General features: G+C 40.2%; 1 protein-coding gene across 1 annotated transcript in view; it reads right to left on the bottom strand.

Moving 5' to 3' along the window:
* Positions 1-3090: 3090 nt before the first annotated feature.
* LOC118424933 overlaps positions 3091-21308 on the bottom strand; it is a 32753-nt gene continuing 14535 nt past the window's right edge. The window contains exons 34-66 of the mRNA XM_035833738.1: positions 20731-21078; positions 20160-20324; positions 19701-19849; positions 18927-19099; positions 18265-18467; positions 17845-18038; positions 17491-17634; positions 17093-17249; positions 16523-16686; positions 16082-16147; positions 15652-15751; positions 14833-15012; positions 14091-14218; positions 13541-13675; positions 13132-13206; positions 12773-12922; positions 12372-12476; positions 11729-11836; positions 11202-11361; positions 10530-10695; positions 9455-9540; positions 9141-9236; positions 8504-8670; positions 8251-8302; positions 7940-8130; positions 7368-7540; positions 6738-6881; positions 6238-6318; positions 5730-5834; positions 5093-5190; positions 4714-4784; positions 4039-4237; positions 3091-3435 (exon numbers count right to left, since the gene is read on the bottom strand). Of these exons, the coding sequence (XP_035689631.1) occupies positions 3275-3435; positions 4039-4237; positions 4714-4784; positions 5093-5190; positions 5730-5834; positions 6238-6318; positions 6738-6881; positions 7368-7540; positions 7940-8130; positions 8251-8302; positions 8504-8670; positions 9141-9236; positions 9455-9540; positions 10530-10695; positions 11202-11361; positions 11729-11836; positions 12372-12476; positions 12773-12922; positions 13132-13206; positions 13541-13675; positions 14091-14218; positions 14833-15012; positions 15652-15751; positions 16082-16147; positions 16523-16686; positions 17093-17249; positions 17491-17634; positions 17845-18038; positions 18265-18467; positions 18927-19099; positions 19701-19849; positions 20160-20324; positions 20731-21078 (4694 nt within the window). The 3' untranslated portion in view covers positions 3091-3274. The remainder of the gene's footprint in view (positions 3436-4038; positions 4238-4713; positions 4785-5092; positions 5191-5729; positions 5835-6237; positions 6319-6737; positions 6882-7367; positions 7541-7939; positions 8131-8250; positions 8303-8503; positions 8671-9140; positions 9237-9454; positions 9541-10529; positions 10696-11201; positions 11362-11728; positions 11837-12371; positions 12477-12772; positions 12923-13131; positions 13207-13540; positions 13676-14090; positions 14219-14832; positions 15013-15651; positions 15752-16081; positions 16148-16522; positions 16687-17092; positions 17250-17490; positions 17635-17844; positions 18039-18264; positions 18468-18926; positions 19100-19700; positions 19850-20159; positions 20325-20730; positions 21079-21308) is intronic.

Below are 21308 nucleotides of genomic sequence, written 5' to 3'. Positions count from 1 at the left end.
CGTACCACCTAGCGGTCGTCCAATGGATGGCATCCACACAGAAGTGGTAATCTCTGTGTTTTACACACACTGATCATAACGAGAACACAACAAATTCCGGAGTTTGGAGAGGACACAACGCTGGAATCTATTACACCAGACTGATATTAGCGTGTCAAACGGCGATTATAAGCACTGAGTGGCAACGTGTCACCATACTACCACAATGCACTGCAAAGTGACCTTCACATCTTTCATACTAGCATCCAAACATGCCGGTCGTAACTCTGCTTCAAGAGACTCTCATTTGCTACATTATCATTAAAATGTTGAGCTGACTTTACAGGCAGATACATGACATGTATATGTGCTGTTAAATATAAACCTCGCATACATGTGCATAAGTCCTCTCGAAGGTAATTTTATCATGCTCTCGTTTTAGTACCATTCAATGCATGAATTCAGAGTAGATTGATGTATTGAAAGTAGAGAGAGGTCGACTGAAACATGTTGTTTCTAATTTGTGTTATTTGTTCCTCATATATATTAACTGAGGTTTATTTGAACTCTTCTAGTAAGATATAAAGAGAGACTTCAATACATTTGTTGATGCTTTGTTGATGTTTATATTGAATATACAATATAATTGTGAATTAATATCATCGTCTGTGTTTCATTTGTACCAGTGTATTCGCTTGGAGTACACCCCATATGCTAAGCCGGTATATATACGAAATAGGTCAAGTTTTAATCTGATTAATCAAACAGCTAATTAGGGGGGGGGGGGGGGGGTAAATTGGTATACAGAACTCTAAGCAGGACAAGGGTTAACATCACACGAAGTATGAAAAGAGATTGATTACCAAGGGAAAACTTCATGAAGAAATGATCATAAACAAGAAACATGTAAGAGACATTATTAACAGCCATATTTCATGTAGAAATAATCCATGCATCCATAGGTTCATAAATGATCAGATATTACAGCGGACGTTCTGACTCTGCTGCAGTACCACGGTCGGCCACCAGAAGGCCGAAAATCGAGGCCTAGGAGGACCGTCAGGTCAAACAACACCTATCCACGCAGGTTCTTAAGAGCAAATGTCTGTAAGAATCAAACAACAGTGCTCAGGGTCAAAAAATAGATTTGGCTCATATTTTGCACAGTGATAGTACTTGGCCCAAAACGCCTCAAAATAGCTTTCTTTCCGGTCAAAACTCATTGTTGCCATGGCAACAGCCCAAACAAGTTTTGAGGCCATTTTCACAGATTTTTGCATGTCAGCAACATGGAAATTGGCCAAGTTTAGGACCCGATCACCGCCAAATGCTTTAACGCACCAAAAAATGGAAAGGATCTTGTTAGAATGATGTTTAGGCTTGTACCATTTTGGCGTGATGTTGATGTACATGTAGCTTTCAGTCTATGGGCAGCCTCAAAACAATACCATGTTTACAGGCATCAAAAACGTAATTTTTTGCCCAAATTTGAGGAGCAATAAATCTCAAAGTGGTAAATATTTTTGATTGAAATTTACAACAGGTAAAGATACATGAGATAGCTATTAAATGAATCCTTGCAAAGTTCGGCTTATCATTTTGTTAGCGTGTGGTTGCAACAAGACGTAGGTCACTTTCCGTGATTTTGGAAAAAATGTGATTTTTTGGCTAACTTTGACGAACGAAATCTGACAACTAAAATGTTTCTTTGCCTCATATTTCTGTCAAATGTAGACCTTACTATTGTCTACCATCTGCATTCTTGCTTAAGTTTGTATGTATTTCCTCAACCGTATGGCTGTCCCTGAAACTAGGTCATTTTTACACTTATCCCCAGATTTGGATTTTGGGCCGTCTTTGAGGTGATGAAAACACCAAAAGTAAATTTTATTTCTGACTCAACTTTTTTTATGAGATAAAGACCTTAGTATTGTCTTGGCGCATCCCCGTCTTGTAATTAGCCTACGAAAGGGTATGTCACCCCGTAAGGGGCGGTATAACCCCGTCGTGTGTAGACATGTGCGAACATGTCTACATTTGATCACGTCGACCGATGATGATGATGATGAGTATTGTCTATTGAATGAATGTTTTAAAGTCTGGGGTCAACAGGGAATACTTCTCCATCAAGAAATTCACAAATTAGTGAAAAAAAGGAACACTAGGTACGGTAAAAAACAAAACATTCGGTTACTTCTATTCAATACTTTAGACTGTTCGCAAAATGAACAGTTTTTTGTCCGAATTATATAGAACTAGGCTCTACTAAACAAAGAACTGTATGGGACTCTTCCATCTATTTCAATTGAAGTCAGGCAACGCCGGTTAAGCCTTGCTGGACATGTTATTTGACATGGTGAACCAGCCGGTAAACTGCTCTTTTGGTGCCCAGAATTAAAGCAAACAGGAGAAGTTAATCTAAAGAGTAACAGTTAAAGAGGCCTTCCATACCTCACGCTAAAGAACTTATTGAATCAGAAAGTGGACTATGTGACAAGGACCTCACTGAAATGATGAAAGATAGATCACACTGGAAGCGGAAGCGGTGCTTCAACTCGATAAAGAGTATGAATATGTATGTGATGTATCTATGTAGGCTCTACTTGAAGGGCCTTCAGATGCAGGTTCCTCAGTAAGTCGGGTAGACTTTTTTTCTTTTGACTTTTCTAACATCCGTCACCATGGTGTCGTTATGGCGCATGGCCTTGAATTAGACTTAAGAACACTATGGGTACCAGAATGTTTAGAAGCACCATACCGTATTTCAGCCCCTGGCTGCGAAACGAGAGTAGTCGGCCCACCCAATACCAATATAGGCAAATATCATCGCAATCTATCCAGAGGTTCTAGAATATTCCGCCGGACGCGCACGCGCACACACACGATGATCTACACAGAGTAGAAACTATACTTCTACACACCAACTGATTATAATACCTCCGTTTCCATAGAGGTTACTGTACGGCTCATACATGAAAATGCTTATTCTTTTATACTGTATTTTATTAGCTCGCTTAGGATCTATAATAATAATAACAACGACAAGCATGATTAAGATTTTACCCAAATACAATCCGAAATGATTATTTATTGTTGACCAACAGCAGAAACTATAAAAACATAAACTGTTTATTTGTGATTTTGCGAATAAAATGATAAACAGACCACTGATCCTTTGTTACCAAACAAGAGAAGGTACAAAAACACATGATATTTATATATCTATATATACATTTTACGTATAAAATGTGACAAAATATACAAAATGAAATACACCACTAATATCTACAGCAATTCACAATTCCTCGTGCGCGTCCTCCACCGCCGATCTCCGTCGTCTTTTCTTCGCACTCGGGAGTTGGTGTCTCGCCTGGTCTACTGCACTGGGAACGAGAACAGGACTGCCAACGATCTTCCCATGGTGTCCATGGATACCGACATCAAGCAGCATCGTTGCTGGAAAGAAGGGTAAGAAATTTTCATATTTTTGTTCAATTTTGTTAAATAAAGCCTAATAAGAGCCTGTTGTTGCCATCATTCAAGATGGAGAGTGGAGCATAAACGTTGTCAAATAATACAAACCATGATACTAAATGAATGCGCCACATCAGAATCACAATCTCCTCTCAAAATTACATGCACATTGCACATCTGCATATCATTACCTTTGTTCCGATAAATGTGCATCTTGATATAACAATAAAAGTAACCCTAAGGAGGGTTAAGAGAGGGAAAACACTGCTCTTTTACTAGCCAATAGAAACCAAAATAAGTCGATGTTTTGCATGATTATACAAAATTATATGGCTTCTCATTCTGGAAGGAAAATGTAAATTATACTGCAGTCCTCCCATCGTCAAGCAATAAACCGCATAATAGTAATCGTTTATGATGTCTCTTTGATTTCCCCAGAAATAAACAGACTTGCTTTCAAATCAAACCACGTGATCATCACGGGACATGAATCACGAGGTCATCAAAAAATCACGTGATCATCACGTGATAAGATCATGAGACTATCACGTGATAAAACCCTGGATATGACGAATGTGCCTTTACCATCCATCTTCTCGTTGTCCACGGTAAACTGTGCGTTCAGGAAGCCTCTGTGAAACTGCCGCAGACGGTCAGACGTTCGGGCGTCTTCGGCAATCTCCGTCTCCTGAAGCTTGATGCCGTACAACCGAATGTCGTCCATCGTTCCGTTAAAGAAGTCGTTTTCGTCTCTTCCGATGTACACATTTGTGTCGTTTCCGGTCTGGATATTTGAAGACATCGGAAAAAAAAAGTCATGTAGCAGGTGCTGCGTAGCAGGTATAAGTCAAGTCTAATACTATTATCTTCACTTATCAATGTTACCTTCATGAAATATGAAGATATTATTTTGAGTGTTAATGTCTGTGTGTGTGTGTGTTTGTGTCTGTGTGTGTGTGTGTGTGTATGTGTGTATGTGTGTGTGTGTGTGTGTGCTTCCGCCTATTAGTTGACAGTATTATTTATGAACCATTGGATGGATGGAGATGATATGTGGTATGTGTTGGGAAGACAAAGGTAAATTTTAGCCCCCTGGTGGCTTTCCTTGGTACTGCAATAGAAGCTACAATTTCAGTAACTATTGTCTTTCACGTCACGAATTTTTGACTGCATCAACAGTCAACAGTTTTCTTCGGTCTGTAGTGTCTTATGGACACTATTTCATATGAATAGAACACTTTAGCATATACGTATACATACCCAGGCTAAAGGAGTGACTGCCGACGTACTTGTCTCCAAAGAACCATTTATGTAGAGAGACAGCTGCCATTCTGTTATAGATAGACACAATTGTATCAAAGATATTTCATCTTACAACTACTGTCAAAGAAGTTATATCTAACAATTTGAACTATGACTATCTGAAGTTAAATGTAAAGGAAGTCAATTGACAAGGTCATTTGTTCGTAACCATAGATACGCAATATGCCAGCAATACCGTGTTGTGATGAAACTCCTTTAAATTCCTGCCATTCTGGTTACTTGAGTTAAAATGATGGTTTTGATCTGCTTGCGTTTGCCGAAATAGGAAATATCACACCACAAAAAAGTAAGAAAGCCATTTATCATGAATCCCTACCTTGTGCGTCATACAGAAGGGTAATATGACACCAACATTCTGCTGGGATGTCGGTATACGATTGCACAACGCTGGTCCCAAGCCTTCCGTATAGGAAACTTTGAAAAGAAAAACAACAGCTGAGAAAAAACGTTACACGTACAGGGTAACCGTCAACAGAATTAAATGTATACTCTTTTCGTCTTCTTCTATAATAAGCCACGCTGTATTGACTGTATGTAGGATCCAGACTTCCGTGTGTGCATTTATTTTCCCAATCTTTTAACAAGACCAAATCATGACAGTTGTTACAACGTCGTTAGAAACCTGACAACGTATCACCCGAAAGAGAGGTATTGACGGTAGTTCGTTGCGCGTTAGTCTTTTTAGGAAAGGTGAAATCACGAAATACTAGCTCCCAGAGGGTCCTAACGTTGACAATGAAGATAAAGAAAACTGAGGCCATTTCCCAAACAGAATATTTGACATCACAAATCACGTGGCGTTTGGGGTCAACTTCAACATTTCTTCAAACAGAATCTAGTTTACTGCCTTTTGAGTCATCTAGTTTGTGTTACTGGTTGTGAAGTTGTAAGCTATACCTATTTGTACAATTCACTTTTGTCTTCTATCAAAAACACTAGTCCATGTGACCTACCCGTTCTCTACGAACATGCAGAGTCTGTTGTTCAGAGTACAGATCACAGGCATCTTGGAGTCGGCCGCCTCTCCGGTCAGACGGATCCATGACTCTATTGTGAAACTACAAAATAGATATACAATAAATAAGGAAACTCATTGAACAAGATGGAATGATAGCCATCGCAAATATGGAGGAACGTGTGTTAACCATTGAAAAAAAAACACTGATAGAAGAAAATTGCGCTCATACGTGACTAATGAACCTCTTCAACAATAAATAAGATATGACAACAATTATCCCTGTAAGACAACATCTATGAAGATATTTGAGAAAAGAATGATGGTATTGTGCTTACGTCAGAAATATGATACACATTGCCTCTCCTTTTGAATTGAATTGACGATTTCCTGACACCTGGTATTTTTTTCATAAAATCAAGTGGGTATAACGTAACAATTATGAACAGAAGAGAAAACTTACTAAAACAGTTACGAAAATGTATAAGCATAAATGAATGAGCTACCTGTCGTATAACTCTAGAGCGATAACGGACGCGAGCTCAACATAGTCGTCCTTCCCATCGAAGTGAATAGCCTGGTTTACTCTAAAAAACAGGTTAAGAAATTATCGTATATCAATCAATCAATCAATCAATCAATAAAACTGATTTATTATCAAAACAAGGCCTAGGTAATAGTAGTCATAGTAATGATAGCTGCTCATTCTGTATTCAAACAATATGAGAAGGCTTTAGCTTGAGAAAGAAGTGATAAGCACAATCGATTCTAATCCTCCCTTCCAACAGCAGTTTCAGTACCCTTCACTTCTTTTATTCCTCTTAAATCTTGAGTATTACATTCTTAGATTTTTCGTTCTTCTTAGATTTCCTGTCCTATATATATATATATATATATGGCCATATATCAAATATCTTCTCATGTATACTATCTAACTTCCATCGTATCAACGCATTTTGATTACTGTACTTGTCCAAAAATAATTAATGTTAATCCGAATACGTACTTCTCTCCGCATGCAATTTGCAGGTTGGACCAGATGACTCCTGACTGGTTGTACTGGAACACGCCCAGCCGACCCCCCAGGATGGTGGTGTCGTACACGTTTCCGGAGTCCGTCAGAAGGCGGCGATTACTTGATACAGTAACCCTGTATTAACAGCACGGCATTCAAACGTTTGACGTAGTCTGGCCGAATAGAGGCCTTGTTGGAGTTTAGATCAACCTTGGAGTGAACTGGCCGGTCGGCGATAGCTGGATAGACAGCAAAATACTGACTGAAATCCCATGGCAACTTATTTGTCCCTATTTGGCCAAATGCATCTCTTTTTTTCATCCAGCTGACTCGTCTGATTGGAGACAAGTATGTTCCAAAAGAAAAGATATGCTTACAGTATAATGTTCTTCAACACAATTTGAGAATCATGTTGGCTTTGAAGCCAAACCAACGTATCTTGTGCTGGACAATTTGCTCTATGACCCTGTTATAAATTTGTTCACTTTGTAATGGAAGCAAATTAGAATAAGTTTTCATTATCTATAATCTATAAATGTAATAATCTATAATCTATCCTCAAAAGAGCTGGAAGACTGGCAGTCTGGTTATCCGTTAAAAATTGAGGAACTATTTTCTTACCGTATCAAACCAACAGATGGTCTGTGCATCAGCTGGAAGGTGTACGGAGTGCGGTGTATCCATCCGCGCATGTCCGGGTCGTGCCACAACATGGTCACGTGATTAGCCGTGTCATGGGTGTGCCACAAAGCGTCAGCAAGTGTAGAGCTGGGGCCTGTGCTGGAATCTACTACCTGAAGAAGAAAAAAACAAGAATTTCTACCTTCAGGTCGGCCGGCTGAAAAGAACACCACATCTGCGTGATAGTTCTAAGTATTCAATGGTGCTTTTGGGGATACGATAGGTAGTAAACTATATGCAGGAAATGTATCTTAATCAGACATTTGTCCCTTCTTTTGTGATCAGTTTGATAGTTAACTAGTTATGTTACTTGATATTTGACTTCTACAGAAAGCATGCTATCAAAGCAACATAAAGTATAATTTAGTGCCTTACTTCTACTCGGTATGAATGAATGAACTTTATTGCACATTTGTACATGGTACAATGTAAGGCAACAGTAATAGATCAATTTATACAATGGCACTAGATATTATTACAACCATGAAGTGGCCTCATCACGATGGGCTTACCTTAATCTGCAGTCCTTTTATGCCGCCATAGGTGGCGCTGCTTTCGGCATTCTCGTTCTCATGTTTCCAGATGACGACATAGAACTTCCGGTTACTCTGGTAACCGAACACGAAGCCGATGTAGTCGTTCCCAGAGTCCTCAGTGACGAAGATGGTGCCCGTTAAGTTTACAGGTCCGAAACGGTCATTCCCTGAAACACAAGATGAGATAACTCAATTCCGTACGTTTCAATTTGAAGAGGAATTATTCTCCCTATAGATATATCATCTATTTCTTTTCAATTAAGACGGACAATCGTTATGCAAATTACCTATCAGTACAACTGGGTCGTCTGTGTGGGTTGTGAGTCGAATCTCCCGCCCCTGTAACAGAAGGAAAACAAAAGATTAAAACTCATAATATCATGGTCCTTGTATTTTTATTACTCAATGAATCTCTGTTACTTTGTCCACGACGCATATCAAATGTTAATCAATGAATCAGTAACTGTAGTCTTATACTCACCCTTGATGAAAATTCTACCGGTATCTTAAAAAAATGAATTTTACTTTTTTAAATCTTACGTCATCAGTAACAGCCCAAGTTGGAGCAGCTCCCCCAGCAAGGTTTACTGACACGTGACCTGCAAAGCTCGTCACGTGATAGTTGGAGTGCTTGGGACATACGTCATCAACATCCGGGACACCGTCGCCGTCGTAATCGTACTCACACGCATCTCCCACGTGGTTGCCTGAAATTACCATCATATGTCATCAGAAATAAAACAATGGGTCATTTGATTAGTCTTCATCTTCATTAAATCAAAATGACATATGGTCATGACATGATATAAAATGCAATAAGACTTTTACCTACTCGGTTTGGCATTGGAATGACCCATCTTTAGGAATGCTAGAGTACGTACGGTTCATATAACATTAAGTTACCATTATACTATCATATTCTAAATCAATGCTATGACGTTCAGAAACACAAACAATCATATAGTGTCCTCTACATGTGACCCTCTATATCAATACGAAGGAAACTTAAAGCTTAGCCATTAATGTATAAAGAAGAAGGACTGCAAATCCCATTCACAGAATTAAAAAAAAAAATAAGTAAAAAAAAAAGATATGTGGTTCAGAAGCAGGATAGCTGGTCACTACTGAACGTCTAACACAGAATAGCCAATTGTACACATTTTGAGGGCACTTTTACCGTTAGTATCGACCCAGCCAGGGTTGGGGATGTAGGGACAGTTGTCTCGGTCGTTTGGCATGGCGTCATTATCAATGTCGTCATCACATGCGTCACCTACAAGAATGTGCAAACTTATTATTGGGACATGTTGAAACAGAGTTGACTATTTCGTAGAAAACGATGAAAATGAACCCCACAAATTCATACAAAACATGTAGGACTGTAAAGCACATACCTAAGATTCTGAATGTAATGCAGTCACTATTATTATGTCACATAACAATCGATCTGATTGTGCGGCAAAGCGTACTATCGGAATTTCTAAAACTTACCGATGCCGTCACTGTCAGTGTCCGTCTGCTCCGAATTTGGAATGTCCACGCAGTTGTCCACTGTGTCGATGACCGTGTCACCATCCCTAGGAAAGCACAACAAGCAACATCTGACAAAAAGTATTTTACAGTCGTTCAATATATACGCTTATGTGCTGTTTAATCCTTCTCTTCACATCTTGCTTCCCTGTTAGTCCTATGTTTTTTTTTCCAGAACGTACACAGAATAGTTCTATGATATAGATGCAGCGATTAACGATAGTATTAGTTATATTATTATGTTTCCTTTAGAAAAACACGATATTTTAGATCATTTCCATTAGTCTAGTTATTACTGCATAATGTTAGTTTGTTTCTCTTTCATCCATGAGACCACATGTGGTCATTTGTGCCTTTGGCCTACGCGCATGAACATACAATATTATCATTATTATTATCATTATTATCATAATCGATGAACAAAAACCATCCTATTGGATCATTGTACGCAAATGAAAATTTAAAGTGCTATCAGGGCTTTACACATACTTGAGTAAAGACACTCTTTTTACACAACCACGGTTTTATTTTCACCGACGCGTTGGTAAACGTTTGTCACCTTCATCATATCAGGGCAATTCTGTCTGGTTCATATTGTACCGCAGCAATAGGTATCACTGCTTACAGATGCGGTCGCAAACGCAAAGTAATTACACATATATATCGATACTTACTGCTGCGGTACAATGGGAACCAGTCGAAATTGCCCTATTGAAGATGACAGAAGGTCACCGAAACGTCGGTGAAAGTAAAGCTGTGGTTGTGTAAAAGAGTCAATTTTAGCATGGAAGTTCATCTGTGTTCATTGGTAAATGACATTATGGATAAACTAAACTTTATCTAACGAACACCTAATAGATTGGGACTTGCCCCAAATTTTCAGCCGACTCCGACAGCCACGTCCGGAAGCTACAGTAGACGCGTCCATTCCGTGAACAAATCAAGTAAGTCCCAATCAATTTGGTCTTTGGTAGGTAAAGTTTAGTTAATCCATAATGTGCCGATTTGATGAAACTATTCACGGATCCACACATACTTGTCATTTCCATCACAGGCGTCCCCGTATCCGTCCATGTCTGAGTCCTGTTGGTTAGCATTACTGACGTTAGGACAGTTGTCGGAGGCGTCTTCAACACAGTCGCTGTCTGTGTCGGACTGCGTGTCGTTCAGAAGCGGACAGGGGTCTGACGCGTCTAGTAAACCTGAGGAAAATCCATCCAATAAATTAGTTTTAAGATATAATACATAGGCTGGACAAGAGACTAAAATTCTAGGAAAGGAAAGCTATTTGATGGATTTTTGCAGCGAGCTAATTCTGTGCAGGCTCATCGTTTGACCGCTAGAATTGCACAGCAATGATTAAGCACTTCCGATGAAGTTAAGACACCCAGGTAAGGCGATACAAAATCTACCCAATCAACTAAAAACTTGAAAGTCATCGATAAAAGACAGTTGATGTGGTCCAAAACTTCCAACGGCTGTTTACAAAGTTTATTAAGTTTCAATAATATACATTTTTGCAAATTATTGCCCGAGGGATAATTGTGATAAATGTAACATGAAAGCGGAAAGGCAAACAAGTAGTGTAGAGCAGTGTATGATATGTCTACTACAGTCTAAAAGCTAACTCTAAACTGTACCTTTTTTCAAGTTTCAATGGAGCAGAAATGACGTAGTACTTTCTCACAGGAAAAAGGAGTACACTCACCGTCACCATCGTCATCATCATCACACTCGTTCCCAGTGCCATCTCCATCCGTGTCGGTCTGGTCCTGATTGGCTAATAGTGGGCACGTGTCACATACGTCACCGTAACCGTCGCGATCCGTGTCCTTTTGATCCCAGTTCGAGACAAATATGCAATTGTCCTGTGGGATCGGAGAGCATTCTTTATTACAAGGTTGTTGTAGAAAACTATTTATTTACATAAATCATTCCCGTAGATAAGGATTCAGACCACACCCCCACACCCCCCACACACTTACACTCAGAGATCTCAAAAAGAATGACCAAGGAATCCTCCCTTGGCAATGCTGTTATAGTCAGGTAGTATTTTCTCTACTTTGAAATCCTCTCAAAAATGCAGGAGGCATACAAACCATCCAGGCATTCCGTTGCACTGGACTTGAAGCATGCTCACCCTTAACGTAGACACATTTCCTCTCATTTGAAATGGAGACCTAGACAGGTAAGCTTTCAATATACTGCAAACTTTGAGACATACGAAGGACTTACAACAGAATTAAGGCGTCCATCGTTGTCGTCATCTTGGTCACAAACGTCCCCCTTGTTATCGCCATCGTTATCTTCCTGTCCGCTGTTAGGCTCTAGTGGGCAATTGTCCTGTGGGGAGGGGGGCAAATGAATTGACGGTCTGATTGACAATTCTTGTGGCTTACCATAGATAGATAATTTTACAAACTGCTACTGTACATAAATTGCATTTAGAAATAGCATATCTCAAAATGCCATGAAATCGCACCTAGTACCTGGAAAGAAATTGTGATGCCCTCATACACCCTTATTTCTTGTTTACAATACGCTACGTACTTTTACACCTCCCGTGTCAAGGTGGGTTCACACGTGCGTATATATTCAAGTCCGTATGAGGTCCGTATGGAAGTCTTAGCCTCTAACAGTCTGCACAGGTTGCCAGAAAAATAATAGAAATTGGACAAATATAGCCAGATAACAAGCAAAACGAGTTAGCTGGGTCGCAAACCATACTCCTCTGGAATGTTACGCGGCTATATTTGTCAATTTTTAACTATTTTCCAGTGGCCTGTGGAGCCTGATAGAGGCTAGGAATGCCACAGGGACCTCATACGGACTTGAATGTATACGTATGTGTGAACCCGGCTTTAGACTAACGCATCACCTGCTTGCACCATCGTGTCAGACACGAGACGGGTTCGTCAGGCCAGCCGTCCTGGTCCGTGTCAGGTCCGCACCGGTACCCATCTCCACCGTACCCCGGGTTACACTGGGTCAGGGATAGAACGATATACAATCATCTTTAGCTTTTCATACATCAGGTTATCTCTAGTATGGCAGTCTGATTGTCAATCTGAAAAAACTTCAACTTACTATGAAATTTTAAAAGGCATCGGAGTTGTTAATGATATGTCTAAATTTGTCTAGAAATAACAGTTTTTGCTTTTGCTAGTTTTCCTTGAAATGTCACCACACCGCTAAGAAAGTTTTCTTATAGTCACATACAGAATCCGAAATGGTTATGGCCTTCTTAAAGATAAGCGTTCTGAAGTAATCGCTGGTTACTTTGCATCTGAACTTGCCGTTCCCCAGAGACAGACAGGTGGCGTTGCTGCTACAGTTGTGCCTGCCGAGTTGACACAAGTCTTCCGGGATGCAGCCCAGGTAGATGTCGCTGATGTAACCTTCAACACAGTTGCCACATCGGTAGCTTCCCTGTTGCATGTGTGAGAGAGTGATTGGAACAGCACACAGTTCAGCACCAAGGATAGTTATCACCACATGTTTTTTTTTCTGATTTTCCGTACTGAAAGATTATGTATCTGTTATTTGGTACAGAAAGATAACCACATCATTATACCCACCACACACGTGCAAGTGCATTTTTACGATATTTGAGAGATACTTAAGTATGTATGACTTACCAGGGTGTTAACACACTCTGCATATTGATGACAGCCTCCATTATCTACGGCACACTCATCCACGTCTTCACAAACCTACAAACAACAGGATCATTTTCATACTGATGGATTATAATGAAGAAAAAAAAACTTGTCTATAATGAACTGCACTCTTATATATATAAAAGGTCATTCATACAAATATGCGTCAAGAGACGACGTTTTGGGAAAGATATAAATCATAAATATGCAATGATACACACTGTGATATCATGCAAGTGTCAGACCAACTAGACTAAATGTCATATTAAGCTCCTAGAATTACAAATGTATGATTGAAATTTGCCTGACATGGGGTACATCCAGCTACTGGTGATTAATACGCATTTTCTTTGGTGTTATCACAGAAATTATCTTGAAACGTTCCTACCTGTGGGTGTTGGAGTGCATGATCCAGTCCGTATGCGACAGCCGTGTCCCCGCTATATCCTTTTGGGCATGCGCCACACACGTAGCCTGGGTTAGTGTTCTCGCAGTAGTCATGGCAAGCGGAGGTGATGTTGCACTGGAAAAATTAGATTGTGTAGTCATTCAAATCATATCTAATATACATTAGAAACATGCATAACATTTTCCATATGAATATACATAACGTTTATATATATTTCCTATAGAGGGCAAATTAGTCATAAAAAATTTCAGATGCATTGAAGTTTTATGCGGAAATATAACGAAGATTCTCGATGTCCAGTTACGTCGGAACTATCCCTCTACGTTTAGAAAAATACAGATTTACTTCATAAAAATATTTGTCACCTATAGCTACATAAAGGAAATGATAAAGTGAGTATTTAGCACATATAGTAAATGTGACTGGTTTCCCTTTACACAAAATGTCCGGTATGAAATTTTTCTAATTTTGCTCAAGGATCAGGACAAGAGGACCTAAGGTCTAAGGTAAGGTCAAGGGTTAAGTTCACCTCGTCGACGTCCACGCACGTGACCCCGTCCCCGCTGTACCCTGGTGGGCATGCGCTGCACACGTAGTAGGAGGAGTTAATATTCTGACAAGTGACGTCACCAAAACATGGGCTTGAAAGACATGGACCTATAATGAGACATCAAAATAAGATAGAAGGAAATTTTGTAAAAAAAAAAACATTATGTCAGAAATTTATTTCTCGGCAAAGAAGTATTAAGGCTTATCATTTATTCCCGTGCAATCAATTTTTGAAAGAAAGGAGATATAAAAATGCAGCCAGGTTTAGTTCTAGAAGCATAATTGAACATACGACGACAACTTTATATTTGGAAAACCTTGATAATAGAGACTCTCTGACTGTGAGCAACGGTCAACATGGTTTTTTTTTAAATACATGAGAGCAAAATTTCCGCATCCCTTAGAAAAGCTTTGAAGCACCCTCGATCAGGGTGACTTGTATATATAACGGTTCGCGTTGACTAAGAACCACCATATGTTGGGAAGCATATGTTAGTACTGTTTACACTATGCTAGTTTTTTGTTACTTTCCATCCAAATAACCCTATTAAGTTATACATCATTACAAAGCTTAAGGTCTTTACTTTTAAAAAATGTAGCATAGTGAAAACGGTACCCCTACTTTCGAAAAAGGTCTAAAACGCCCAGCATTGGGAAAATGTATAGTGAAAATTTGCCAGCACCACATGAGTTAGAACTTCGTTGCCCAAAGCATTACTCACACTCGCTGATGTCCCGACAGTCACGACATATCGTGCAGTCGCCACGTGACCATGTCCTGGGATGACAGGGTTCGCACTCCGTCTTCCCCACCGTGCTGTAGAACCCAGGCGGGCAGCAGAAACAGCCTGTGGCCCCGCTCTGGTTGTTGTAGGAACCCGCCGGACAGGGGACGCAGTAGTCTGTACAAAACGAGATCAGATGCAAAATAATCGTTAGACATGCTTTAAATTAGTATGACTGGGTCGTCTTTGGCGGTTAGGTGTTACACCTACCACGGTCTTGTAATCTCCAAGCACATATATCGAGTGCAAAGACAGTACCTTGAGAGTTAACTGGCCCTCGGTGTCAGTTGGATACTGTTTAGCTCATAACTTTCTTTACCATAGGTAGATCTGCTTGAAGGTTAGCGGCCCTGCGCACAAATAAGGTTTAAACCGTAACACATACAGCTTGTAGTACACTAGCAACCCACCAGACAAGGAACGCTGTAGTCTGTACAAAACGAGATCACAGAAGTCACATATGGAGTCCTATTTCTGTTTGCTGTCAACTAAGATTCATAAGAGAACTTTTGTTTGTATCGTAAGACGACTACTAGCTATTTTCAATTTCATCTACACATTATCAACGGTACATGTTGCATTATTGGAATGACAACAACAAAAGTAACAAAGGATATACACATTTCTAATTCTAAACCTTACTCTACCCAAGTACGCTCGTAAATAGGTGTTGCTTTAACACCAAGAATTCTTTAACAACCATATAAACGTGGTCTGTGACAATCGATCTTGGTAGCGTGGCGCAACTGTACTCACCCATACGGCCAGTACCGTAGAAACCTGGTCTACACTGGTACCTCCGGCCAAAGAAGCAGGCATAACCGGGTTCACAAGGCGTGCAACTGTCTGGACAATGCTGTAAATAGAACGCAAGAGTCACAATAGGCACTGTTCATCGCACCTAAAACGACAGAATTGATAAAGATGTAGATGAACATGTAGAGGTATAGGTAGCATAGCGCCATAATGGAACGCTTGCAGTGTCAACTTAGGACGACAGTAGGCGCAATTCAAGGAACACAACATGTTGACAACAATCACGGAGGAGTCAAAGGCACTACGTCACCCGTGACGTACCCACTAGTGGACCATACCACTTGTTACATGGATGGTGGCCCAAACCAAATATAACCAACTATAATCACCTATAGATACATATAGTGGCGTAGGAGAATACATGGCTCACCGTTTCGTTGCAAGGCTCGGCATAATGGTACCTGCGGCAAACATGTCCGTAGCCATCTTTACAGATCTGCAAGATAATACAGAACATAACATCCCCATCATGTCTCTTGTGTATTTTGATTATTTTATATCAGGTTAATTTTTGTATCCTTTTGCATATGTATAGACGATAGTCTTGCTTTATAGAACTTCTTAGTAAATTGTGATACATTGTATCCATTGACATTGTTGTGATATAGAGTTTAACTTGATGTGATTTTGGAGTTTGTAGATTTAATGTTTCAAGCATTATCTATCTAAGTCTCTACATTATGTAGGTTGCAACAAATTGAATAAAGACTAATATGTTTTGCTTGAAAAAACATATACAACGATATATATTTTAAATGAAACCGCTTTGAGAGCGTCTAGATACGGAGACTGTTATCAGATCTCTACTAACCCGACCAATTGGGCAAGGGCTACACTCCGACGCTCCTCCAAACGAATGCTCGGTGGGTGAGCGCTCACAGGCCGCCGAGGGTGGGTCGCACCGCCCGCAAGGCCTGGCCACTCCATCCCCCGTGCAGTAGTACGCTGTTGGACAGCGCGCGCAGGCTGTCTCACCTAAAAAGGTTGCAATTATGCGAAGAAAATTGCCACTTATAGCATATTTACATATATACATTGTTATTAGCCTGTATATGATGTGTAGACATAGGTAAATAAATTATTTTTAACACCTTTACATAATAGCAGACCTGATCAGAATCACTGAAAAGTTTTGGATAGGTACCTGGTAGATGCTATCTAAAATGTCTGACCGTTTCTTAAATCATATCCAGCTTTTTGAGTAAGTGCTAATTGCTAATTGGATGTCCAGCCTTAATCGACGCATAGGTGAGTAGTTTCATTGGGTTGGTAAATGACTTGTAAGTTGTTCGTACTAAACCAATACCAATTACGGCCTCAAACATTTTGGTGGTCATTCTGCTATTCTTCAAAGCAAAGTCATGATTATAACCGGACTTACGAATGTGTTGCATTCTCACGGTACAGCCAATCAGTTCGATCCTCATGCTGATGCGGTTACGCCATGATTGCGGATTGATACGGATATGAGATGTGGTGATTGGGTCAAGCAGGACTTCTTGTTGTGGAGTGGAGGCATCAGAGCTTCCGTTGAAAAGCTGAATGGAATATTAAGGGGGAATTCTTTCTGACACTCTAACTTTCAAAGGCTTAGTATTTGTGATGCATTAATCTTTCGGAGACTCGTAAGTTTAAAGGTGTGGTATTTGTGATGCATGAATGCCTTAATATTTAAACTGTAGACTTTGTTTAACATCCATCTAAGTTGTAATGAAAATTTTTCTAAGCTTGGACGCACCGATGAAGATTGTCAACAAGTTTGACCAGATATGTACGTACCTTTACAGTTCCATTTTCCTTGTAGGTTTGCCAGTTGATGCTGTCGTTGCTGTAGAGAAGAATGTATGTCTGCACCCACTCCTGGGCATCGAAACTTCCCTGCACCACCACTGCCTTAATGACGACCTCTTCGAGGAATGATACCTGCGTTGGAGAAAGATAGTACAATAATTGTATTCTACTTGAGGACTAATGTGTTTCGTTTCACATAATTTCTTCGTTTCAAATCATGTTGTGATGGTATTTCCCAATAACATTGTTATACCGGTGGAAATAACACAACAGTGCCGCCCAAGTGCCCCAAGTGCAGTGAGATACTACTTTTAGCATAACGTAGTAGAACACCTCTCTCACCTGTAGCCATTGCTCGGCGTCGGTTACTGCCGCCCTCCAGTTCCCCCTTGCGGCATGCGTCCCGCCGTCACTGGCTATAGATGCATTGTTGTTGAGACGGGAGCGATCAGGTCCATAAAATTCATCCGCGGACGACGCAGAGATCTGACTTATATGTATCCATCCGCTTTCCATACCAAGTGGCTCAAAGCATACTGTTGAAAAAAAAATGCAATCTTTGAAGGTCTTTAAAGCTCGAGTTAGCTTCTTATGGTATTTCACTGAAGCTGTGGTACATTGTTTCATCACTATGACCGTGTGATTTAAAGGAGCCATCAAAGTTCATAATCGAGGAACAAACTAGCAATTTTACGCCTTGTGTGTTTTGATGTATTTTTATGTATGGAAATTTGCAAAGAGGAATGTCTTCGAACTACTCACCAAACGTCTTGACGTAGTACTTTGGAACCCGGATGTAAACGTTCCCGGTATGGTTCTCGACGCTGACGTCATATTCAATGGACTTGTTCAAGCTGTCGTACAGGCATGTGTCACTGATTGTCATGGAAACGGTTGCTATGTCCCCACGTGGTGGTGTGCCCGAGTCAACGGCAATTACAGAAAACTGCAGCTGGTGGAGGTACCTGAAATATGAATATAACTTTACATTCTAAAACACCTACCCAGACACAAAAGATAATCCCACACTCCGACAGTTCAAGGCATGTCCCTTGTCCACATTTTAGATTATCCACAACTAACGACCTTCCACCTATTCCATCATTTCACTGTACGTATGCTCATTAGTGATCACAATTATTTTACATTGCATCATGCATGTTGTGTATAATGTATATTCTTATGCCTTTACTTGTGGATATATGTAAATTAGCTTTGTATGCTTGCATCTTTGTGGGTCAGCCGACACCAGCACAAGCCGCCTAAGATTTTATTGTAATTTTCAATAGATAAAAATACAAATATTTAATTGCAACACATGTTGACAATCCCTTTATGCCCTGTTGGTCACTAAAGGAAGGAAACAGTTGCGATATTACGAAGGTCGTATAGGCAGGATGCGGTAAACAGATTGAACTTCTTACGTCTGTTGAACCTCCTGAGTTCTGTAGATCGAGACGATGGCGTTTGGTCTGCTGTCCCTGTCCACCCACTGAAGGGTGAAGACTGGGCCTGGACTCAACACTGGTTTGGGCTCAACGTCGAACTCCTTAGTGGTGAAACTTGGACAGTTGTCGTTCACGTCTTCCACAAATATCTTTCAAGAAAAAACAAACGTTTGTTTGGGGAGCAACTTCTTGGATTCATCTGCTATCATGACACATCGCCAAAAAGACAACGAAGATTATCAGAGAAAAGTTGTAAGCCGAAGCATTTGCAAACAATGTGTCATAAAAACGTCGATGGAGGTTACACATCCAGGTAATACGAAACGCCAATATGCAGTTACTCAAGCAACTGGATATGATTTTGGGAACGGTCAGACGTTTCAAATAACATCCACTATCTTTCGTCAATAACGCCGAATGTGCAATATAATAGAGGATGCTACCTGAAACGTCTGACCGTTTCCAAAATCATATCTAGTTGCTTGAGTAACTGCTTATTGGCGTTTCGTATTACCTGGATGTGTAACCACCATCGACGTTTTTAAGACACATTGTTTGTATATGCTTCAGATCATTACGATTTATTACAACTTTTCTCTGATAATCTGCACAACGTTCCATGTCAATAGCAAAATGGATCAAAGAAACATGATATAGTATATAATGTATTTTGATCAAAATCACTTAGTTCCATTCATTATTTTAAAATATTATGTGCGTTTAATAGTATGGTTTTCTTGTGGTGCAAACCTCTATGGCCAACGTCCCTGTCCGCGCGGGAGCCGCGCTGTTGTCCTCCACTACGAGCACCAGTTCATACTGCTGAACGTCCTCATAGTCTACATCAGCTGCAAGGGTGATGAGGGCCGACCGTGTGGTGATCACAAACGTCTGCACGTCTGAGACAAAAACGAAAAACAACGTTTTATTTAGCTGAAGATACCATCCACATAGTTTTCTCTGACATAGCTGGTTAATTACGAAGAGGCCACATAATGGTTTCGATGTACATGTTAGAAACCCTTAACAGGAAACCAGAGACACGGAAAATGTACTCTCGTCTTCATCATCATCGTCATAAAAATCATCTTTATGTCGATATGAGATAGAAATAGATATGAGTATGCAAACAGATAGATATTCTTAATCTGTCATCAGATTTCTATAGATTATACAACAATATAATGAGAATTGCAAAAAAATCCTCACCCATCCCCACTGCTTCTGATGTTGTTTCCAAAACTGTCTGGTTACAAACGACGAACGAGGTCCCATCTACAGTTACCCAGGTAACATTCTGTGTCGGTATGTCTTCTGCATCTGCTCGGTTTTCGTCAGTGTCATTCTTAATTGTGAAGTGGCCACCGTCGCTGCCTTGGGTAGAGAAGAAAACATGAAAGGAACTACATATAATTTCCAAGCAGATCCTACGGTACCATATGATAGTATCAAAGCTGGCCAAGGAGTATAGTCGGCCAAGGAGAGTTAGACGGGCACCGGAGGCGGGAGGCAGCAGACCTCCTCTGGCCGGCTACACTCCTTTGCCAGCTTTGGTACTATCTTATGCCACCGGGAATCTGCTTGGAGATTACACTGCATAAACGTTTATCCAAAAATGATTTAGATTATAAGTTTGGCGGAATGCAAACGCAACCATACGGAAATTTGAAGCTGTTGAGTTGAGTTTTGGCAGATTTACCGAAAAAATACATTATATTCCTATTTTCACATTACGATGATGATCAAGTGAAGAAAAATTGTGATAGTGGCTATAAATTACCTTCTAAGATGGTAATGGTGAATAAACTGTCAGTTGACGCCACGCTAGCGAGGGAGACGATCTGTACTATTCCGTTTTGGTGAAGATCCTCCTGAATTCTTGGCTCATAGTCGACGGGAAACCCGGCAGGGCGGTCCATTGGTTCAGCGCTGGACATGGTAGTACTTATATTCTGTTGTGCTGTACGGTTACTGGTTACAGGCGGCTCTGTTGTTTCTGTGTAGTTGGTCGTAGTGTTCATTGCCTCTGTGTGATTTCCTATGTTGTTCGCCGCCTCTGTGTGGTTCACTGTGCTGTATGGTGGTTCTGTCGATGTGGCTGTCTCTGGTGTCAATGTCGGCAACGTGGCTATAAGATATGTAAATAATGTATAGTCATACATTTGTCCAGATATTTTCAGCATATCTATGTATTTCACACATGTACAGGTCACAGAAAAACAACACTCTTTGGCGGCTCCTCTTGAATGAAGTTATCATTCGAAATGTTGGATGAGGATAGTTGAACAATATATCTACAAGTATCTCGCACAGCCACTTTTCTAAATAGATGATGGTTCAATCTCTTCTTCTGGATAA

The sequence above is a fragment of the Branchiostoma floridae genome, chromosome 10 (assembly GCF_000003815.2).
Source record: "Branchiostoma floridae strain S238N-H82 chromosome 10, Bfl_VNyyK, whole genome shotgun sequence".
Taxonomy (NCBI): Eukaryota; Metazoa; Chordata; class Leptocardii; order Amphioxiformes; family Branchiostomatidae; genus Branchiostoma; species Branchiostoma floridae.
Note: the sequence above shows the minus strand (reverse complement) of the source record. Positions and strands in the feature narration are given on the sequence as shown.